This window comes from Mustelus asterias, unplaced genomic scaffold (assembly GCF_964213995.1).
Source record: "Mustelus asterias unplaced genomic scaffold, sMusAst1.hap1.1 HAP1_SCAFFOLD_2491, whole genome shotgun sequence".
NCBI classification, from domain to species: domain Eukaryota; kingdom Metazoa; phylum Chordata; class Chondrichthyes; order Carcharhiniformes; family Triakidae; genus Mustelus; species Mustelus asterias.
Window position 1 is genome coordinate 1153 of NW_027592436.1, and position 19038 is coordinate 20190.

The following is a 19038-nucleotide window of genomic DNA, read 5'->3' on the forward strand; positions in this document are numbered from 1 at the left end:
TCTCACACACTCTCTCACACACTCTCTCTCTCACACACTCACTCTCTCTCTCTCTCACACACTCTCTCTCTCTCACACTCTCTCTCACACACTCAGACTCTCTCTCTCTCACACAGACTCTCTCTCTCACACACTCTCTCTCACACACTCTCTCTCTCTCTCACACACTCTCTATCTCTCTCTCACACACTCTCTCTCTCTCTCACACACTCTCTATCTCTCTCTCACACACTCTCTCTCACACACACACACTCTCATGTACTCACCCAGAGCAACCCAGTAACAGGACCTACGTCCACTCAAATCACCTGTCCTCACCCTCCCTCTCCCCTCCCGCACCCTCAGACCCTCTGCCGCTCCCTCTCCCCTCCCTCCAATCTGTGGGACTGCCTCCTCCTCCCTTCCCTCATGCGCCAGCATCCATGTGGGGCATTGTTCATTCCTGCCATCCGCTATCCATCAGCAGCGACTCTCCGCCACGTCCCCACTGTCCCTGCCCCCCAGAGGCGCCCTCTCCCAGATGGTCTCCTCGGAGGTCCGGCTGTGGTCCCTGCCTTTGTGGCCCAGGGAGTCCGGGGCCTGCGGCGGGGCATCGTATCCGCTGCCTGGTGAGCGTCCGTTACCCCAGGTGTGGCGCCAATCCTCCAGGATCGTCTGCTGCTGCTGCCAACTGTGCCACTTTCTCCGCACCTCGTACTGGACCTGCGGGGTTGAGGCGGGGTGGGGGGGGGGGGGGGGGAGAGACGGGGGAATATTAACCGTGTCTGCTGGACAACACGCAGCATGCTGAAACACGTCAACACGGAGTCTGACATCTTGTACGTGAAAACCTCACAGTGCCAAAACTACACAGCTAGAGCAGGAGACCATTCAGCCCCTCGTTTCCCCTGCTGGCCCTGTGAACGAGTGATCCACTCCCTCCCCCCTCTCCTCTCCATCTCTCTGTCAATCTTTCCCCATCGAGTATTTCTCCAGTCGCCCCTTTGGAAAGTTCCTGTTGAATCTGCTTCCGCCGCCCTTTCAGGCAGCACCTTCCAGATCACAACAACTCGCTGCGTTCACAATAAACATTCCCTCACCTCACCCCCCCCTCACCCCCTCTGGTTCTTTTCCCAATCGCCTTCAATCTGTGTCCCAATCCCGTCACAAACCCCCTTTCCCGATTTGGAACGTCTCGATTCAATCTCTCCCTTAGCCTTCTCCGCTCAGAGGAGAACGACCCCCTCTCCCCATCGCCCCCTTCTCCTCGTCCCTCCTACCCCAGCTTCCCCCAGTTTCTCTCCGCGTGAACTGAAGACCCTCGTCTCCCAGAGCAGGGGAGGAACATTCTGGTAAATCTCCTCCGCACCCCCTGTCCCAGGCCCTGACCTCCCTCCCTGAAATACTGGCGAGATGATCAGGAGGGAGGGAGGGAGGGAGGGAGGGATGACTGGGAGGGAGGGAGGGAGGGATGTCCGGGAGGGAGGGATGGAGGGATGTCCGGGAGGGAGGGAGGGAGGGATGTCCGGGAGAGAGGGAGGGAGGGATGTCCGGGAGGGAGGGAGGGATGTCCGGGAGGGATGTCCGGGGGGGAGAGAGGGATGTCCAGGAGGGAGGGATGTCCGGGAGGGATGTCCGGGAGTGATGTCTGGGGGGGAGGGAGGGATGTCCGGGAGTGAGGGAGGGATGTCCGGGAGGGAGGGAGGGAGGGATGTCTGGGAGGGAGGGATATCTGGGAGGGAGGGATGTCCGGGAGGGAGGGAGAGCTGTCCGGGAAGGAGAGATATTCGGGGGAGAGAGGGATGTCCGGGAGGGAGAGATATTTGGGAGAGAGAGGAGACCTTGATATCCATCCTGGAGTGTTTGGAGCCCAGAACGGGACACAGTACTTTGCCTGGTGTTTCACAAACACGATGTGGAGATGCCGGCGTTGGACTGGGGTAAACACTGTAAGAAGTTTAACAACACCAGGTTAAAGTCCAACAGGCTTATTTGGTAGCAAACGCCACAAGCTTTCGGAACAGGCTGCCCCTTCGTCAGGTGGGTGGGAATTCTGTTCACAAACAGGGCACAAAGACACAAACTCAATTTACAGAATAATGGTTGGAATGCGAGTCTTTACAGGTAATCAAGTCTTAAAGGTACAGACAATGTGAGTGGAGAGAGCGTTAAGCACAGATTAAAGAGATGTGTATTGTCTCCAGACAGGACAGTTAGTGAGATTTTGCAAGCCCAGGCAAGTCGTGGGGGTTACAGATAGTGTGACATGAACCCAAGATCCCGGTTTAGGCCGTCCTCATGTGTGCGGAACTTGGCTATCAGTTTCTGCTCAGCGACTCTGCGTTGTCGTGTGTCGTGAAGGCCATCTTGGAGAATGCTTGATCTTCGGGTAAGATTGTCTGTACCTTTAAGACTTGATTCCCTGTAAAGACTCACATTCCAACCATTATTCTGTAAATTGAGTTTGTGTCTTTGTGCCCTGTTTGTGAACAGAATTCCCACCCACCTGACGAAGGGGCAGCGCTCGGAAAGCTTGTGTGGCGTTTGCTACCAAATAAACCTGTTGGACTTTAACCTGGTGTTGTTAAACTTCTTACTGTGTTTCACAAATAAACAGGAGTAGGCCACTCAGCCCCAGGTGGTTACAAATCAATCCCAGGATAAGGTATGCTTTATTTGTCGGGTGGTGCAGTGGTTAGCACTGCTGCCTCCCAGCTCCAGAGACCTGGGTTCGATTCCAGCTTTGGGTCGCTGTCTGTGTGGAGCTTTCACATTCTCCCTGTGTCTGTGTGGGTTTCCTCCGGGTGCTCCGGTTTCCTCCCACACTCCAAAGATGTGCAGGTTAGGTGGATTGGCCGTGCTAAATTGCCCCTTAATGTCCAACTATGTGCATGTTAGGTGGATTAGTAGGGTAAATACTTGGGGTTGCAGGGATCGGGTCTGGGTGTGTTGCTCTTTTGGAGAGTAGGTGCAGACTCGATGGGCCGAATGGCCTCCTTCTGCACTTTAGGGATTCGATTATTTGATTTACCACTCTCTCTCTCTAAACCCGTCATGCTGCCTTCAATGATTTGTTTACGCACATCTCTCTCTCTCTCTGTATAAACCATTTCATTTGTATAACTGGGAGATCTGACAGAAGTCTATAAAATGATGAGAGACAGAGATAGGGTAGACAGCCAGAATCTTTTTCCCAGAGTTGAAATGTCTAATACGAGGAGCACGCAGTTAAGGTCAGAGGGGGAAAGTTCAGAGGAGATGTGAGGGGCGAGTTTTTACACATAGAAAGGGAGGTGGAACATGCTGCCAGGGGTGGTGGAGGAGGCAGGTACGATCGGGGTGTTTAAGGGGCTTTTAGATAAGCACAGGAATATGTGAGGAATAGAGGGATAGGGAGCAAGGGCAGGCAGAAGGAATTAGTTTGATTTGGTGTCATGTTCAGCACAACATTGTGGGCCGAGGGGCCTGCTCCTGTGCTGGACTGTTGTATGTTTTAACCTCCCCTCGCTCTTCCGACCAAAACTGTATCACCTCGCGAATCTCATCATTAGATTGCATCTGCCACTCATCAGCCCAATCTCTCTGGAAATAGCGATGTACGTACCTCTGCATTGAGGAAGCAGTAAAGTGTGGCCACAAACAGTCCCTGCGGAATAGCATGGGGAAGGTGCAATGGGGAGAGAGTGGGAGAAAGAGAGTTATTTTCAGTCATTGTTCATTAACTAGACCACTTCCCTTCTCTTGTACAGTTCCCTAATCAGAAACACGTGGCACAACCTGTCCCTCTGCCCCCACGGCCCCAATGTGTTCATTAATGTCCCCATTGCTCCAACGCACCCCTCCCTGATGAGCTCAATGCATTCTACGCCCGTTTTGAGCAAGGGGTCAGCGAGAGCACGCCCTCCGCCCTGGAAGCCCTGGATGAACCTGTATCTGGGGTCACCATTGCAGATGTCAGAGCAGCTTTCTCCAAGGTCAACCCACGGAAAGCGAGTGGCCCGGATGGGGTACCCGGATGAGCACTCAGATCCTGCGTGGATCAGCTGGCGGGAGTATTCATAGACATCTTCAACCTCTCTATACAACAATCTGAGGTCCCTATCTGCTTCAAGAAGACAACCATCATCCCGGTACCTAAGAAAAGCCAAGCAGCCTTAATGACTATCGGCCGGTGGCTCTGACACCCATCATTATGAAGTGCTTCAAAAGGTTAGTCACGGAACGAATCAATTCCAGCCTCCCGGACTACCTGGATCCACTACAGTTTGCCTATCGCCGCAACAGGTCCACAGCAGACGCCATCTCCCTGGCCCTGCACTCACCCCTGGAACACCTAGATAACAAGGACACCTGTGTCAGATTCCTATTTATTGACTACAGCTCAGCCTCAACACCATTATTCCCACAAAACTCATCTCCAAACTCCGTGGCCTGGGCCTCGGCTCCTCCCTCTGTGACTGGATCCTGAACTTCCCAACTCACAGACCACAATCAGTAAGGATAGGCAATAACACCTCCTCCATGATCATCCTCAACACCGGTGCCCCACAAGGCTGTGTCCTCAGCCCCCTGCTATACTCCTTATACACCTGTGACTGTGCGGCCAAATTCCCCTCCAATTCCATTTTCAAGTTTGCTGACAACACCACTGTAGTGGGTCGGATCTCAAACAATGACAAGACAGAGAATCTGGTGAACTGGTGCGGCAACAATAATCTCTCCCTCAATGTCAACAAAACGAAGGAGATTGTCACCGACTTCAGGAAGCGTAAAGGAGAACATTCCCCTGTCTACATCAATGGGGACGAAGTAGAAAGGGTCGAGAGCTTCAGGTTTTAGGTGTTCAGATCACCAACAACCTGTCCTGGTCCCCCCATGCCGACACTATAGTTAAGAAAGCCCCATCAACGCCTCTACTTTCTCAGAAGACTAAGGAAATTTGGCATGTCAGCTACGACTCGCACCAACATTTACAGATGCACCATAGAAAGCATTCTTTCTGGTTGTATCACAGCTTGGTCTGGGGCTCCTGCTCTGCCCAAGAGCGCAAGGAACTACAAAAGATCATGAATGTAGCCCAGTCCATCACGCAAACCAGCCTCCCATCCATTGACTCTGTCTACACTTCCCGCTGCCTCGGGGAAAAGCAGCCAACATAATTAAGGACCCCACGCACCCCGGACATTCTCTCTTCCACCTTCTTCCATCGGGAAAAAGATACAAAAGTCTGAGGTCACGTACCGACCGACACAAGAACAGCTTCTTCCCTGCTGCTGTCAGACTTTAGAATGGACCTACCTCGCATTAAGTTGATCTTTCTCTACACCCTAGCTATGACTGTAACACTACATTCTGCACCCTTTCCTTTTCTTCTCTATGAACAGTATGCTTTGTCTGTATAGCCGCGTAAGAAACAATACTTTTCACTGTATACTGATACACATGACAATAATAAATCAAATCAAATCAAATCATGGGTCACTGTGCCTTGGTCTCACTATCTTTAGATCAACAGAATTCAATTCCCTCAGGGGTGTGGGTGTCACTGGCCGGGCCCAGCATTTATTACCCATCCCTAACTGCCCCTTGAGAAGGTGGTGGGTGAGTCGCCATCTTGAACGCCCTGCAGTCCCGTGTGGTGTAGGTACACCCACAGTGCTGTTAGGGAGGGAGTTCCAGGATTGTTATTGGACATCAGTCAGTCCCGTGTGGTGTAGGTACACCCACAGTGCTGTTAGGGAGGGAGTTCCAGGATTGTTATTGGACATCAGTCAGTCCCGTGTGGTGTAGGTACACCCACAGTGCTGTTAGGGAGGGAGTTCCAGGATTGTTATTGGACATCAGTCAGTCCCGTGTGGTGTAGGTACACCCACAGTGCTGTTAGGGAGGGAGTTCCAGGATTGTTATTGGACATCAGTCAGTCCCGTGTGGTGTAGGTACACCCACAGTGCTGTTAGGGAGGGAGTTCCAGGATTGTTATTGGACATCAGTCAGTCCCGTGTGGTGTAGGTACACCCACAGTGCTGTTAGGGAGGGAGTTCCAGGATTGTTATTGGACATCAGTCAGTCCCGTGTGGTGTAGGTACACCCACAGTGCTGTTAGGGAGGGAGTTCCAGGATTGTTATTGGACATCAGTCAGTCCCGTGTGATGTAGGTACACCCACAGTGCTGTTAGAGAGGGAGTTCCAGGATTGTTATTGGACATCAGTCAGTCCCGTGTGGTGTAGGTACACCCCCAGTGCTGTTAGGGAGGGAGTTCCAGGATTTTGACCCCAGCGACAGTGAAGGAACAGCCGATATATTTCCAAGTCAGGATGGTGTGTGTGGGGCTCGGAGGGGGAGCTTGCAGGTGGGGGTGTTCCCCATGTGTCTGCTGCCCTTGTCCTTCTCGGTGGTAGAGGTGGTGGGTTTGGAAGGTGCTGTTGAAGGAGCCTTGGTGAGTCGCTGCAGTGCATCTTGTAGATGGTACACACGGCTGCCTCTGTGCGTCGGTGGTGGAGGGAGTGAGTGTTGAAGGTGGGGGTTAGCGTGTCGATCGAGCGGGGGCTGCTTTGTCCTGGATGGTGTTGAGCTTCTCGAGTGTTGTTGGGAGCCGCACCCATCCAGGCAAGTGGAGAGTATTCCATCCCACTCCTGACTTGTGTCCTTGTAGATGGTGGACAGGCTTTGGGGGGAGTCAGGAGGTGAGTTACTCTCCGCAGGATTCCCAGCCTCTGACCTGCTCTGGGAGACACAGTATTTATACGGCTGGGTCTGGTTCAGTTTCTGGTCAATGGGAACCCCCAGGATGTTGATAGAGGGTGTAGGTTGCGGGGGAGGGGGGGGGGTGGCGGGGGGGGGTGGGGGGGTGGGGTGGGGGGGGGTTGGGTGGGGGTGGGGATGGGGTGGGGGGGGTGGGGTGGGGCGGGGGTGGGGGGGGGGCGGTGGGGGGGGGGGCGGTGGGGGGGGGGGTGGGGTGGGGGGGGTGGGGTGGGGGGGGTGGGGTGGGGGGGTTGGGGTGGGGCGGGGGGGTGGGGGGGCGTGGGGTGGGGGGGGGGGTGGGGTGGGGTGGGGTGGGGTGGGGGGGTTGGGGGGGGTGGGGGGGGGGTTGGGAGCGGATTCAGCGATGGTAATGTTATTGAATGTTATTGGTGGTTTGATCCTGCCTCGTCAGAGATGGTCATTGTCTGGCACTTGTGTGGCACAATCACTTTCCCATTAGCACTGCCCTGACCTGATTCCCCTGAAGTCTCCGTATGGAGTGAGGTGTACCCAGTACCTGGAAAGAATTCAAGAAGAGTTCAACAAAGAGTTTGACCTTTCGGACCATTCCCTTGGCTTGTTCGTCCGTCAGTAACGCAAATAGCACTTCATGGACACCGAGCAGTGGGATGAGAGTCAATGTCGACTTTGCCAGCCTAGAGAGAGGTAGAGACAGAGAGACACAGAGAGAGAGACAGAGAGACAGAGAGACAGAGAGAGAGGTAGAGACAGAGACAGAGAGACACAGAGAGAGAGACAGAGAGACAGAGAGAGAGGTAGAGACAGAGACAGAGAGACACAGAGAGAGAGAGACAGAGAGAGAGAGAGAGACAGAGACAGAGAGACACAGAGAGAGAGACAGAGAGAGAGGTAGAGACAGAGAGACACAGAGAGAGAGACAGAGAGAGAGGTAGAGACAGAGACAGAGAGACACAGAGAGAGAGAGAGAGACAGAGAGAGAGGTAGAGACAGAGAGACACAGAGAGAGAGACAGAGAGAGAGGTAGAGACAGAGACAGAGAGACACAGAGAGAGAGAGAAAGAGAGACAGAGAGAGAGAGACAGAGAAAGAGAGACAGAGAGAAAGAGAGAGAGACACAGAGAGAGAGAGAGAGACGGAGATAAAGAGAAGGATGAGAGTTCAGTGAGGCGAATATTGGCGGTGTGGTTTGGATTTGGATGAGGGTCCGGACAGGGAAATTCAGCATCAGCCACACAGAATACCCACCTGAACTTGTAATCACGGGCACACATCTGATTGGCTCGCATCTTGGAGACCAGGATGTTGACGATTCGGATAAAGATGAGAAAGTTCACCTGGGGGAAGATGGCAAATTTTAACTGTCTTCCCATCTGACAGTCTACTTGTCTGCCCATCTCGGTGTCTGGGTGTCTCAGTGTCTGCCCATCTCGGTGTCTGGGTGTCTCAGTGTCTGGGTGTCTCAGTGTCTGGGTGTCTCAGTGTCTGCCCATCTCGGTGTCTGGGTGTCTCAGTGTCTGGGTGTCTGAGTGTCTCAGTGTCTGAGTGTCTCAGTGTCTGGGTGTCTCAGTGTCTGGGTGTCCCAGTGTCTGGGTGTCTCAGTGTCTGAGTGTCTCAGTGTCTGAGTGTCTCGGTTTCTGGGTATCCCAGTGTCTCGGTGTCTGGGCGTCTCGGTGTCTGGGCGTCTCGGTGTCTGGGCGTCTCGGTGTCTGGGCGTCTCGGTGTCTGGGTGTCTCGGTGTCTGGGTGTCTCGGTGTCAGAGTGTCTCAGTGTCCCAGTGTCTCGGTTTCTGGGTATCCCAGTGTCTGGGTGTCTCAGTGTCTGGGTGTCTCAGTGTCTGGGTGTCCCAGTGTCTGGGTGTCTCAGTGTCTGAGTGTCTCAGTGTCTGAGTGTCTCGGTTTCTGGGTATCCCAGTGTCTCGGTGTCTGGGGTCTCGGTGTCTGGGCGTCTCGGTGTCTGGGCGTCTCGGTGTCTGGGCGTCTCGGTGTCTGGGTGTCTCGGTGTCTGGGTGTCTCGGTGTCTGGGTGTCTCGGTGTCAGAGTGTCTCAGTGTCCCAGTGTCTCGGTTTCTGGGTATCCCAGTGTCTGCGTGTCTTGGTGTCTGGGTGTCTGGGTGTCTCGGTGTCTGGGTGTCTCGGTGTCCCAGTGTCACAGTGTCTGGGTGTCCCAGTGTCTGGGTGTCCCAGTGTCCCAGTGTCTGGGTGTCTCAGTGTCTGAGTGTCTCAGTGTCTGAGTGTCTCGGTTTCTGGGTATCCCAGTGTCTCGGTGTCTGGGCGTCTCGGTGTCTGGGCGTCTCGGTGTCTGGGCGTCTCGGTGTCTGGGTGTCTCGGTGTCAGAGTGTCTCAGTGTCCCAGTGTCTCGGTTTCTGGGTATCCCAGTGTCTGCGTGTCTTGGTGTCTGGGTGTCTCGGTGTCTGGGTGTCTCGGTGTCTGGGTGTCCCAGTGTCACAGTGTCTGGGTGTCCCAGTGTCTCGGTGTCTGAGTGTCCCAGTGTCTCGGTGTCTGGGTGTCCCAGTATCACGGTGTCTGAGTGTCCCAGTGTCTGGGTGTCTGGGTGTCTCAGTGTCTGAGTGTCTCAGTGTCTGAGTGTCTCGGTTTCTGGGTATCCCAGTGTCTCGGTGTCTGGGCGTCTCGGTGTCTGGGCGTCTCGGTGTCTGGGCGTCTCGGTGTCTGGGCGTCTCGGTGTCTGGGCGTCTCGGTGTCTGGGTGTCTCGGTGTCTGGGTGTCTCGGTGTCAGAGTGTCTCAGTGTCCCAGTGTCTCGGTTTCTGGGTATCCCAGTGTCTGGGTGTCTCAGTGTCTGGGTGTCCCAGTGTCTGGGTGTCTCAGTGTCTGAGTGTCTCAGTGTCTGAGTGTCTCGGTTTCTGGGTATCCCAGTGTCTCGGTGTCTGGGCGTCTCGGTGTCTGGGCGTCTCGGTGTCTGGGCGTCTCGGTGTCTGGGCGTCTCGGTGTCTGGGTGTCTCGGTGTCTGGGTGTCTCGGTGTCTGGGTGTCTCGGTGTCAGAGTGTCTCAGTGTCCCAGTGTCTCGGTTTCTGGGTATCCCAGTGTCTGCGTGTCTTGGTGTCTGGGTGTCTCGGTGTCTCGGTGTCTGGGTGTCTCGGTGTCCCAGTGTCACAGTGTCTGGGTGTCCCAGTGTCTGGGTGTCCCAGTGTCCCAGTGTCTGGGTGTCTCAGTGTCTGAGTGTCTCAGTGTCTGAGTGTCTCGGTTTCTGGGTATCCCAGTGTCTCGGTGTCTGGGCGTCTCGGTGTCTGGGCGTCTCGGTGTCTGGGCGTCTCGGTGTCTGGGTGTCTCGGTGTCAGAGTGTCTCAGTGTCCCAGTGTCTCGGTTTCTGGGTATCCCAGTGTCTGCGTGTCTTGGTGTCTGGGTGTCTCGGTGTCTGGGTGTCTCGGTGTCTGGGTGTCCCAGTGTCACAGTGTCTGGGTGTCCCAGTGTCTCGGTGTCTGAGTGTCCCAGTGTCTCGGTGTCTGGGTGTCCCAGTATCACGGTGTCTGAGTGTCCCAGTGTCTGGGTGTCTGGGTGTCCCGGTGTCTGGGTGTCCCAGTGTCGCGGTGTCTGGGTGTCTCAGTGTCTGGGTGTCCCGGTGTCTGGGTGTCTCAGTGTCCGGGTGTCTGGGTGTCCCGGTGTCTGGGTGTCCCGGTGTCTGGGTGTCCCGGTGTCTGGGTGTCTCGGTGTCTGGGTGTCTCAGTGTCTGGGTGTCTCAGTGTCTGGGTGTCCGAGTGTCTGGGTGTCCGAGTGTCTGGGTGTCCCGGTGTCTGGGTGTCCCGGTGTCTGGGTTTCCCGGTGTCTGGGTGTCCCGGTGTCTGGGTGTCCCGGTGTCTGGGTGTCTTGGTGTCTCGGTGTCTCGGGTCTGGGTGTCTCGGGTCTGGGTGTCTCGGGTCTGGGTGTCCCGGTGTCTGGGTGTCTGGGTGTCTGGGGTCTGGGTTTCACGGGTCTGGGTGTCTCGGTGTCTGGGTGTCTCGGTGTCTCGGGTCTGGGTGTCTCGGGTCTGGGTGTCTCGGGTCTGGGTGTCTCGGTGTCTGGGTGTCCCGGTGTCTGGGTGTCTGGGTGTCTCAGTGTCTGGGTGTCTCAGTGTCTGGGTGTCCGAGTGTCTGGGTGTCCGAGTGTCTGGGTGTCCGAGTGTCTGGGTGTCCGAGTGTCTGGGCGTCCGAGTGTCTGGGTGTCCGAGTGTCTGGGTGTCTGGGTGTCCCGGTGTCCGGGTGTCCCGGTGTCTGGGTGTCCCGGTGTCTGGGTGTCCCGGTGTCTGGGTGTCCCGGTGTCTGGGTGTCCCGGTGTCTGGGTGTCCCGGTGTCTGGGTGTCCCGGTGTCTGGGTGTCCCGGTGTCTGGGTGTCCCGGTGTCTGGGTGTCCCGGTGTCTGGGTGTCCCGGTGTCTGGGTGTCCCGGTGTCTGGGTGTCCCGGTGTCTGGGTGTCCCGGTGTCTGGGTGTCCCGGTGTCTGGATGTCCCGGTGTCCGGGTGTCCCGGTGTCCCGGTGTCTGGGTGTCCCGGTGTCTGGGTGTCCCGGTGTCTGGGTGTCCCGGTGTCTGGGTGTCCCGGTGTCTGGGTGTCCCGGTGTCTGGGTGTCCCGGTGTCCCGGTGTCTGGGTGTCCCGGTGTCTGGGTGTCCCGGTGTCTGGGTGTCCCGGTGTCTGGGTGTCCCGGTGTCTGGGTGTCCCGGTGTCTGGGTGTCCCGGTGTCTGGGTGTCCCGGTGTCTGGGTGTCTCGGTGTCTGAGTGTCTCAGTGTCTGGGTGTCCGAGTGTCTGGGTGTCTGGGTGTCCGAGTGTCTGGGTGTCCGAGTGTCTGGGTGTCCGAGTGTCTGGGTGTCTGGGTGTCCGGGTGTCCCGGTGTCCGGGTGTCCCGGTGTCTGGGTGTCCCGGTGTCTGGGTGTCCCGGTGTCCCGGTGTCTGGGTGTCCCGGTGTCTGGGTGTCCCGGTGTCTGGGTGTCCCGGTGTCTCAGTGTCTGGGTGTCCCGGTGTCTGGGTGTCCCGGTGTCTGGGTGTCCCGGTGTCTGGGTGTCCCGGTGTCTGGGTGTCCCGGTGTCTGGGTGTCCCGGTGTCTGGGTTTCCCGGTGTCTGGGTGTCCCGGTGTCTGGGTGTCCCGGTGTCTGGGTGTCTCGGTGTCTCATGTCTGTGTCTCCCAGTATCTCTGTATCTGGGTGTCTCAGTGTCCCAGTGTCTCGGTTTCTGGGTATCCCAGTGTCTGCGTGTCTTGGTGTCTGGGTGTCTGGGTGTCTCGGGTCTGGGTGTCTCGGTGTCTGGGTGTCTCGGTGTCTGGGTGTCTCGGGTCCCGGTGTCTCGGTGTCTGGGTGTCTGGGTGACTCGGTGTCTCGGGTCTGGGTGTCTCGGTGTCTGGGTGTCTCGGTGTCTGGGTGTCTGGGTGTCTGGGTGTCTCGGGTCTGGGTGTCTCGGTGTCTCGGGTCTGGGTGTCTCGGGTCTGGGTGTCTCGGTGTCTGGGTGTCTCGGTGTCTCGGGTCTGGGTGTCTTGGGTCTGGGTGTCTCGGGTCTGGGTGTCTCGGGTCTGGGTGTCTCGGGTCTGGGTGTCCCGGTGTCTGGGTGTCTGGGTGTCTCGGGTCTGGGTTTCTCGGGTCTGGGTGTCTGGGTGTCTCGGTGTCTCGGGTCTGGGTGTCTCGGGTCTGGGTGTCTCGGGTCTGGGTGTCTCGGTGTTCCAGTGTCTCGGTTTCTGTGTGTCTCAGTGTCTGGGTATCCCAGAGTCTGAGCGTCTCGGTGTCTGGGTATCCCAGAGTCTGAGTGTCTCGGTGTCTGGGTATCCCTGTGTCTGAGTGTCTCGGTGTCTGGGTATCCCAGTGTCTCGGTGTTTGTGCGTCTCGGTGTCTGGGCGTCTCGGTGTCTGGGCGTCTCGGTGTCTGAGTGTCTCAGTGTCCCAGTGTCTCGGTTTCTGGGTATCCCAGTGTCTGGGTGTCTCGGTGTCTGGGTGTCTCGGTGTCTGGGTGTCTCGGTGTCTGGGTGTCTGAGTGTCTGGGTGTCTCGGTGTCTGGGTGTCCCAGTGTCTGGGTGTCTCAGTGTCTGGGTGTCCCAGTGTCTCGGTGTCTGAGTGTCCCAGTGTCTCGGTGTCTGGGTGTCTCAGTATCACGGTGTCTGGGTGTCCCGGTGTCTGGGTGTCCCGGTGTCTGGGTGTCCCGGTGTCTGGGTGTCCCGGTGTCTGGGTGTCTCAGTGTCTTGGTATCTGGGTGTCTGTGTGTCCCAGTGTCTGGGTGTCCCAGTGTCTCAGCGTCTGGGTGTCCCAGTGTCTCGGTGTCTGGGTGTCCCAGTGTCTGAGTGTCCCAGTGTCTCGGTGTCTGGGTGTCCCAGTGTCTGGGTGTCCCAGTGTCTCGGTGTTTGGGTGTCCCGGTGTCTGGGTGTCCCGGTGTCTGGGTGTCCCGGTGTCTGGGTGTCCCGGTGTCTGGGTGTCCCAGTGTCTTGGTGTCTGGGTGTCCTGGTGTCTGGGTGTCCCAGTGTCTTGGTGTCTGGGTGCCCTGGTGTCTGGGTGTCCCAGTGTCTTGGTGTCTGGGTGTCCTGGTGTCTGGGTGTCCCAGTGTCTTGGTGTCTGGGTGTCCCGGTGTCTGGGTGTCCCGGTGTCTGGGTGTCCCGGTGTCAGGGTGTCTCAGTGTCTTGGTATCTGGGCGTCTGGGTGTCCCGGTGTCTGGGTGTCCCGGTGTCTGGGTGTCCCAGTGTCTGGGTGTCCCGGTGTCTGGGTGTCCCGGTGTCTGGGTGTCCCGGTGTCTGGGTGTCCCGGTGTCTGGGTGTCCCGGTGTTTGGGTGTCTCGGTGTCTCATGTCTGTGTCTCCCAGTATCTCTGTATCTGGGTGTCTCGGTGTCTGGGTGTCTCGGTGTCTGAGTGTCTCAGTGTCCCAGTGTCTCGGTTTCTGGGTATCCCAGTGTCTGTGTGTCTCGGTGTCTGTGTGTCTGTGTGTCTGGGTGTCTCGGTGTCTCGGGTCTGGGTGTCTCGGTGTCTGGGTGTCTCGGGTCTGGGTGTCTCGGGTCTGGGTGTCTCGGTGTCTTGGTTTCTGGGTGTCCCAGTGTCTCAGTGTCTGTGTGTCTCAGTGTCTCGATGTCCCAGTGTCTCGCTTTCTGGGTGTCTCAGTGTCTCAGTGTTTGGGTATGTTAATCCTGAATCCCCTGCCCCAGTGTCTAAGCAGTGAGCCTATTCAGACCGAGGTGTTGAATTGACTTACCAAAATTGCCAGTAGGATGGAGGAGCGGATGATCCACCAGAATCCCATATTGTGATTCTGCGCCCAGCATCTGTGCGAGAAAGGATTTAGAATTCATCATAGCGCCCCTGCACGGAGCGAGAGGATCCAGCAAACCCCCAGCGCTCAGAAAGAGTTCTTTGCACCCTCACAGCTTCCTGCAGGCCTCCTCCCCGTTCCTGCTCCCGTTTCCTCTCCTCCGACTCTGCGCCCATGAGGATGAAGCCCCTTGTCCCTGCAGCCATCTGGTAAATACCACCTGCCCCCATCTCCCCCTCCCCCCAGGCCTTCACCCTTCTCTGCTCGAAGGAGAAGGGCTTCCCCAGCTTCCCTCCATCCCTCCCAGAGACCTAGTGCTGCCCTTTGTGCCAACCCACTGGGATGCCGCTCTGCCACTTGAACCCGTGACAATTTGCTGCCACCATCTCCACTTCCTGCAAAGAGATATTCCTGAGGGATCCCAGAGACAGACTGTCGAAGCTTTCTGTCACACACACATCAGGACTGCACCTCAGACAGCACAACAATTTATACTACAGGAGAAGATGCCACTGCTGATTGGCAAGCTGCCCCTTAACAAAGAAACTAGAAGCAGAAGAGACCATTCAAAGAAGAAAATTACAGCACAGGAACAGGCCCTTCGGCCCCTCCAATCCTGCACCGACCATGCTGCCCCGACTGAACTAAAACCCCCTACCCTTCCGGGGACCAGATCCCTCTATTCCCATCCTATTCATGGATTTGTCAAGACGCCCCTTAAAACTCACTATCGTATCCGCTTCCACTCCCTCCCCCGGCAGCGAGTTCCAGGCACCCACCACCCTCTGTGTACAAAATCTGCCTCGTACATCTCCTTTAAACCTTGCCCCTCGCACCTTAAACCTGTGCCCCTAGTAATTGACTCTTCCACCCTGGGAAAAAGCTTCTGACTATCCACTCTGTCCATGCCTCTCATAATCTTGTAGACTTCTATCAGGTCTCCCCTCAACCTCCGTCGTTCCAGTGAGAACAAACCAAGTTTCTCCAATCTCTCCTCATAGCTAATGCCCTCCATACCAGGCAACATCCTGGTCAATCTTTTCTGTACCCTCTCCAAAGCCTCCACATTCTTCTGGTAGTGTGGCGACCAGAATTGAACACTATATTCCAAGTGCGGCCTAACTAAGGTTCTATAAAGCGGCAACATGACTTGCCAATTTTTAAACTCAATACCCCGGCCGATGAAGGCAAGCATGCCGTATGCCTTCTTGACTACCTTCTCCACCTGCGTTGCCACTTTCAGTGACCTGTGTACCTGTACACCCAGATCCCTCTGCCTATCAATACTCTTAAGGGTTCTGCCATTTCCTGTATATTTCCTATCTGTATTCGACCTTCCAAAATACACTCCCTCACATTTGTCCGGATTAAACTCCATCTGCCATCTCTCCGCCCAAGTCTCCAACTGATCTATATCCTGCTGTAACCTCTGATGGTCCTCATCGCTATCCGCAAATCCACCAACCTTTGTGTCGTCCGCAAACTTACTAATCAAACCAGTTACATTTTCCTCCAAATCATTTATATATTTTACAAACAGCAGAGGTCCCAGCCCTGATCCCTGAGGAACACCACTTGTCACAGCCCTCCATTCAGAAACGCACCCTTCCACTGCTACCCTCTGTCTTCTATGACCGAGCCAGTTTTGTATCCACCTTGCCAGCTCACCTCTGATCCCATGCGACTTCACCTTCTGCACCAGTCTGCCATGAAGGACCTTGTCAAAGGCCTTACTGAAGTCCATGTAGACAACATCCACTGCCCTACCCTCATCAATCATCTTCATCACTTCCTCGAAAAACTCGATCAAGTTAGTGAAACATTCGGCCCTTCCAGCCTGCTCCACTATTCATTTTGATCATGGCTGATCATCAAATTCAATATCCAGACCCCCTTCCCCCATATCCCTCGATCCCTTTAGCCCCAAGAGCAAAATCTAATTTCTTCCTGAAATCACACAACATTTTGGCCTCAACTACTTTCTGGGAGTGAATTCCACACATTCACCACCCTCTGGGTGAAGAAATTTTCCCCTCACCTCAGTTCTAAAGGTTTACCCCTTATCCTCAAACTATGACCCCTAGTTCTGGACTCCCCCACCATTGGGAACATTCTTTCTGAATCTACCCTGTCTACAATTTTAGAAGTTTCTATGATTTCCCTTCTATAAACTCCAGTGAATATAAACCGACTTAATCTCTCCTCATAAGGCCAAATTTGATGAAATGAGAAGGGATCTGGGAAGTGTGGATTGGCACAGGCTGTTCTCTGGTAAGGATGTAAATGGAAAGTGGGAGGCCTTCAAAGGAGAAATTTTGAGAGTGCAGAGTTTGTATGTTCCTGTCAGGATTAAAGGCAAAGTAAATAGGAATAAGGAACCTTGGTTCTCGAGGGAGATTGTAACACTGATTAAGAGGAAGAGAGAGTTGTATGAAATGTACAGGCAGCAAGGAACAGATCAGATGCTCGAGGAGTATAAAAAGTGCAAGAAGCTACTCAAGAGGGAAATCAGGAGGGCTAAAAGAAGACATGAGGTTGCTTTGGCAGACAGAGTGAAGGAAAATCCAAAGAGCTTCTATAGGTATGTTAGGAGCAAAAGGATAGTGAGGGATAAAATTGGTCCTCTTGAAGACCAGAGTGGTAGACTGTGTATGGAACCAAAAGAGATGGGGGAGATACTAAATGGTTTTTTTGCATCCGTACTTACTGAGGAAACGGGCATGGAGTCTACGGAAATAGGGCAAACTGGTAGGGAGGTCATGGAACCTTTACAGATTAAAGGGGAGGAGGTGCTCGCTGTCTTGAGGCAAATCAGAGTGGATAAATCCCCAGGACCGGACAGGGTATTCCCACGGACCTTGAGGGAAGCTAGTGTTGAACTTGCAGGGGCCCTGGCAGACATATTTAAAATGTCAGTATTCACGGGGGAGGTGCCGGATGATTGGAGGGTGGCTCATGTTGTTCCGTTTTTTAAAAAAGGTTCCAAAAGAAATCCGGGAAATTATCGGCCAGTAAGTTTGACGTCGGTGGTGGGCAAGTTATTGGAAGGTGTGATAAGGGATAGGATCTACAAATATTTGGATAGACAGGGACTTATTAGGGAGAGTCAACATAGCTTTGTGCGTGGTAGGTCATGTTTGACCAATCTATTAGAGTTTTTCGAGGAGGTTACCAGGAAAGTGGATGAAGGGAAGGCGGTGGATGTTGTCTACCTGGATTTCAGCAAGGCCTTTGACAAGGTCCCTCATGGGAGGTTAGTGAGGAAGGTTCAGTCGCTAGGTATACATGGGGAGGTAGTAAATTGGATTAGACACTGGCTCAATGGAAGAAGCCAGAGAGTGGTTGTGGAGGATTGCTTCTCTGAGTGGAGGCCTGTGACTAGTGGTGTGCCGCAGGGATTGGTGTTGGGTCCATTGTTGTTTGTCATCTATATCAATGATCTGGATGATAATGTGGTAAATTGGATCAGCAAATTTGCTGATGATACAAAGATTGGAGGTGTAGTGGACAGTGAGGAAGGTTTTCAAAGCTTGCAGAGGGATTTGGACCAACTAGAAAAATGGGCTGAAAAATGGCAAATGGAATTTAACGTAGACAAGTGTGAGATATTGCACTTTGGAAGGACAAACCAAAGTAGAACGTACAGGGTAAATGGTAGGACTCTGAAGAGGGAGGTTGAACAGAGGGATCTGGGAATACAGGTACAGAATTCCCTAAAAGTGACGTCACAGGTGGATAGGGTCGTAAAGAGTGCCTTTGGTACATTGGCCTTTATAAATCGGAGTATCAAGTATGAAAGTTGGAGTGTTATGGTAAGGTTATATAAGGCATTGGTGAGGCCGAATTTGGAGTATTGTGTACAGTTTTGGTCACCTAGTTACAGGAAGGATGTAAATAAGGTTGAAAGAGTGCAGAGAAGGTTCACAAGGATGATGCCGGGACTTGAGAAGCTGAGTTACAGAGAGAGATTGAATAGATTGGGACTTTATTCCCTGGAGCGTAGAAGATTGAGGGGAGATTTGATAGAGGTGTATAAGATTTTGATGGGTATAGATAGAGTGAATGCAAGCAGGCTTTTTCCGCTGAGGCTAGGGGAGAAAAAAACCAGAGGGCATGGGTTAAGGGTGGAAGGAGAAAAGTTTAAAGGGAATATTAGGGGGGGCTTCTTCACGCAGAGAGTGGTGGGAGTGTGGAATGAGCTGCCGGATAAAGTGGTAAATGCGGGGTCACTTTTAACATTTAAGAAAAACTTGGACGGGTTCACGGATGAGAGGGGTGTGGAGGGATATGGTCCAAGTGCAGGTCAGTGGGACTAGGCAAAAAATGGTTCGGCACAGACAAGAAGGGCCAAAAGGCCTGTTTCTGAGCTGTAATTTTCTATGGTTCTATGACAGACCCGCCATCCCAGGAATCAGCCTGGTAAACCTTCGCTGCACTCCCTCTATCTCGAGGACATCCTTCCTCAGATAAGGACACCAAAACTGCTCACAATACTGCAATTGGATGACCTGCTTATTTTTAAATGCAGATCCCCCTGGTACGAGGTTCTCCCACAAGAGGAAATATCTTCTCCACACCCACCCTGTCGTGACCCCTTAGGGTTTGAAAGGTTTCGATCAAGTCGCTTCTCACTCTTCTAAACTCCCGGAGCAAGGAGGTCTTACTGCAGCTGTACAGGTCTGTGGTGAGACCACACCTGGAGTACTGTGCGCAGTTTCTGTCTCCTTATCTAAGACAGGATATACACGCCTCAGAGGGAGTGCAGCGAAGATTCACCAGTCTGATTCCTGGGATGGCAGGATTGTTGTATGAGGAGAGATTGGGCCAACAGGGCCAATCCTGGGCCAATCCTCCTGTATTCACAGGAGTTTAGAAGATTGAGAGGGGGATCTAATTGAAATGTATAAATTGCTGACAGGGCGGACAGACTGGATACAGGGGTGTTGCTTCCCCTGGCTGGAGGGTCCAGACAAGGGCTCACAGTCTCAGGATACAGGGTGGATGATTGAGGACTGAGATGAGGAGAGATTTCTTCACTCGGAGGGTGGTGAACATGTGGAACAGCCTCTCCTGATCCGATCCCACGTTCCTGCTCTGTGTTTCAGGACCAGTCCCGCTTCCCCTGGTCGGTGGGAACA

The 19038-nt window shown here is 54.4% G+C and overlaps 1 protein-coding gene across 1 annotated transcript in view; it reads right to left on the reverse strand.

The window, feature by feature from the left end:
- Positions 1 to 459: 459 nt before the first annotated feature.
- Positions 460 to 19038, reverse strand: part of LOC144489746 (glucagon receptor-like) — a 43643-nt gene continuing 25064 nt past the window's right edge. Inside the window, exons 9-13 of the mRNA XM_078207599.1 lie at positions 13844 to 13913; positions 7949 to 8037; positions 7239 to 7377; positions 3584 to 3625; positions 460 to 702 (exon numbers count right to left, since the gene is read on the reverse strand). Coding sequence (XP_078063725.1) covers positions 460 to 702; positions 3584 to 3625; positions 7239 to 7377; positions 7949 to 8037; positions 13844 to 13913 — 583 coding nt within the window. The remainder of the gene's footprint in view (positions 703 to 3583; positions 3626 to 7238; positions 7378 to 7948; positions 8038 to 13843; positions 13914 to 19038) is intronic.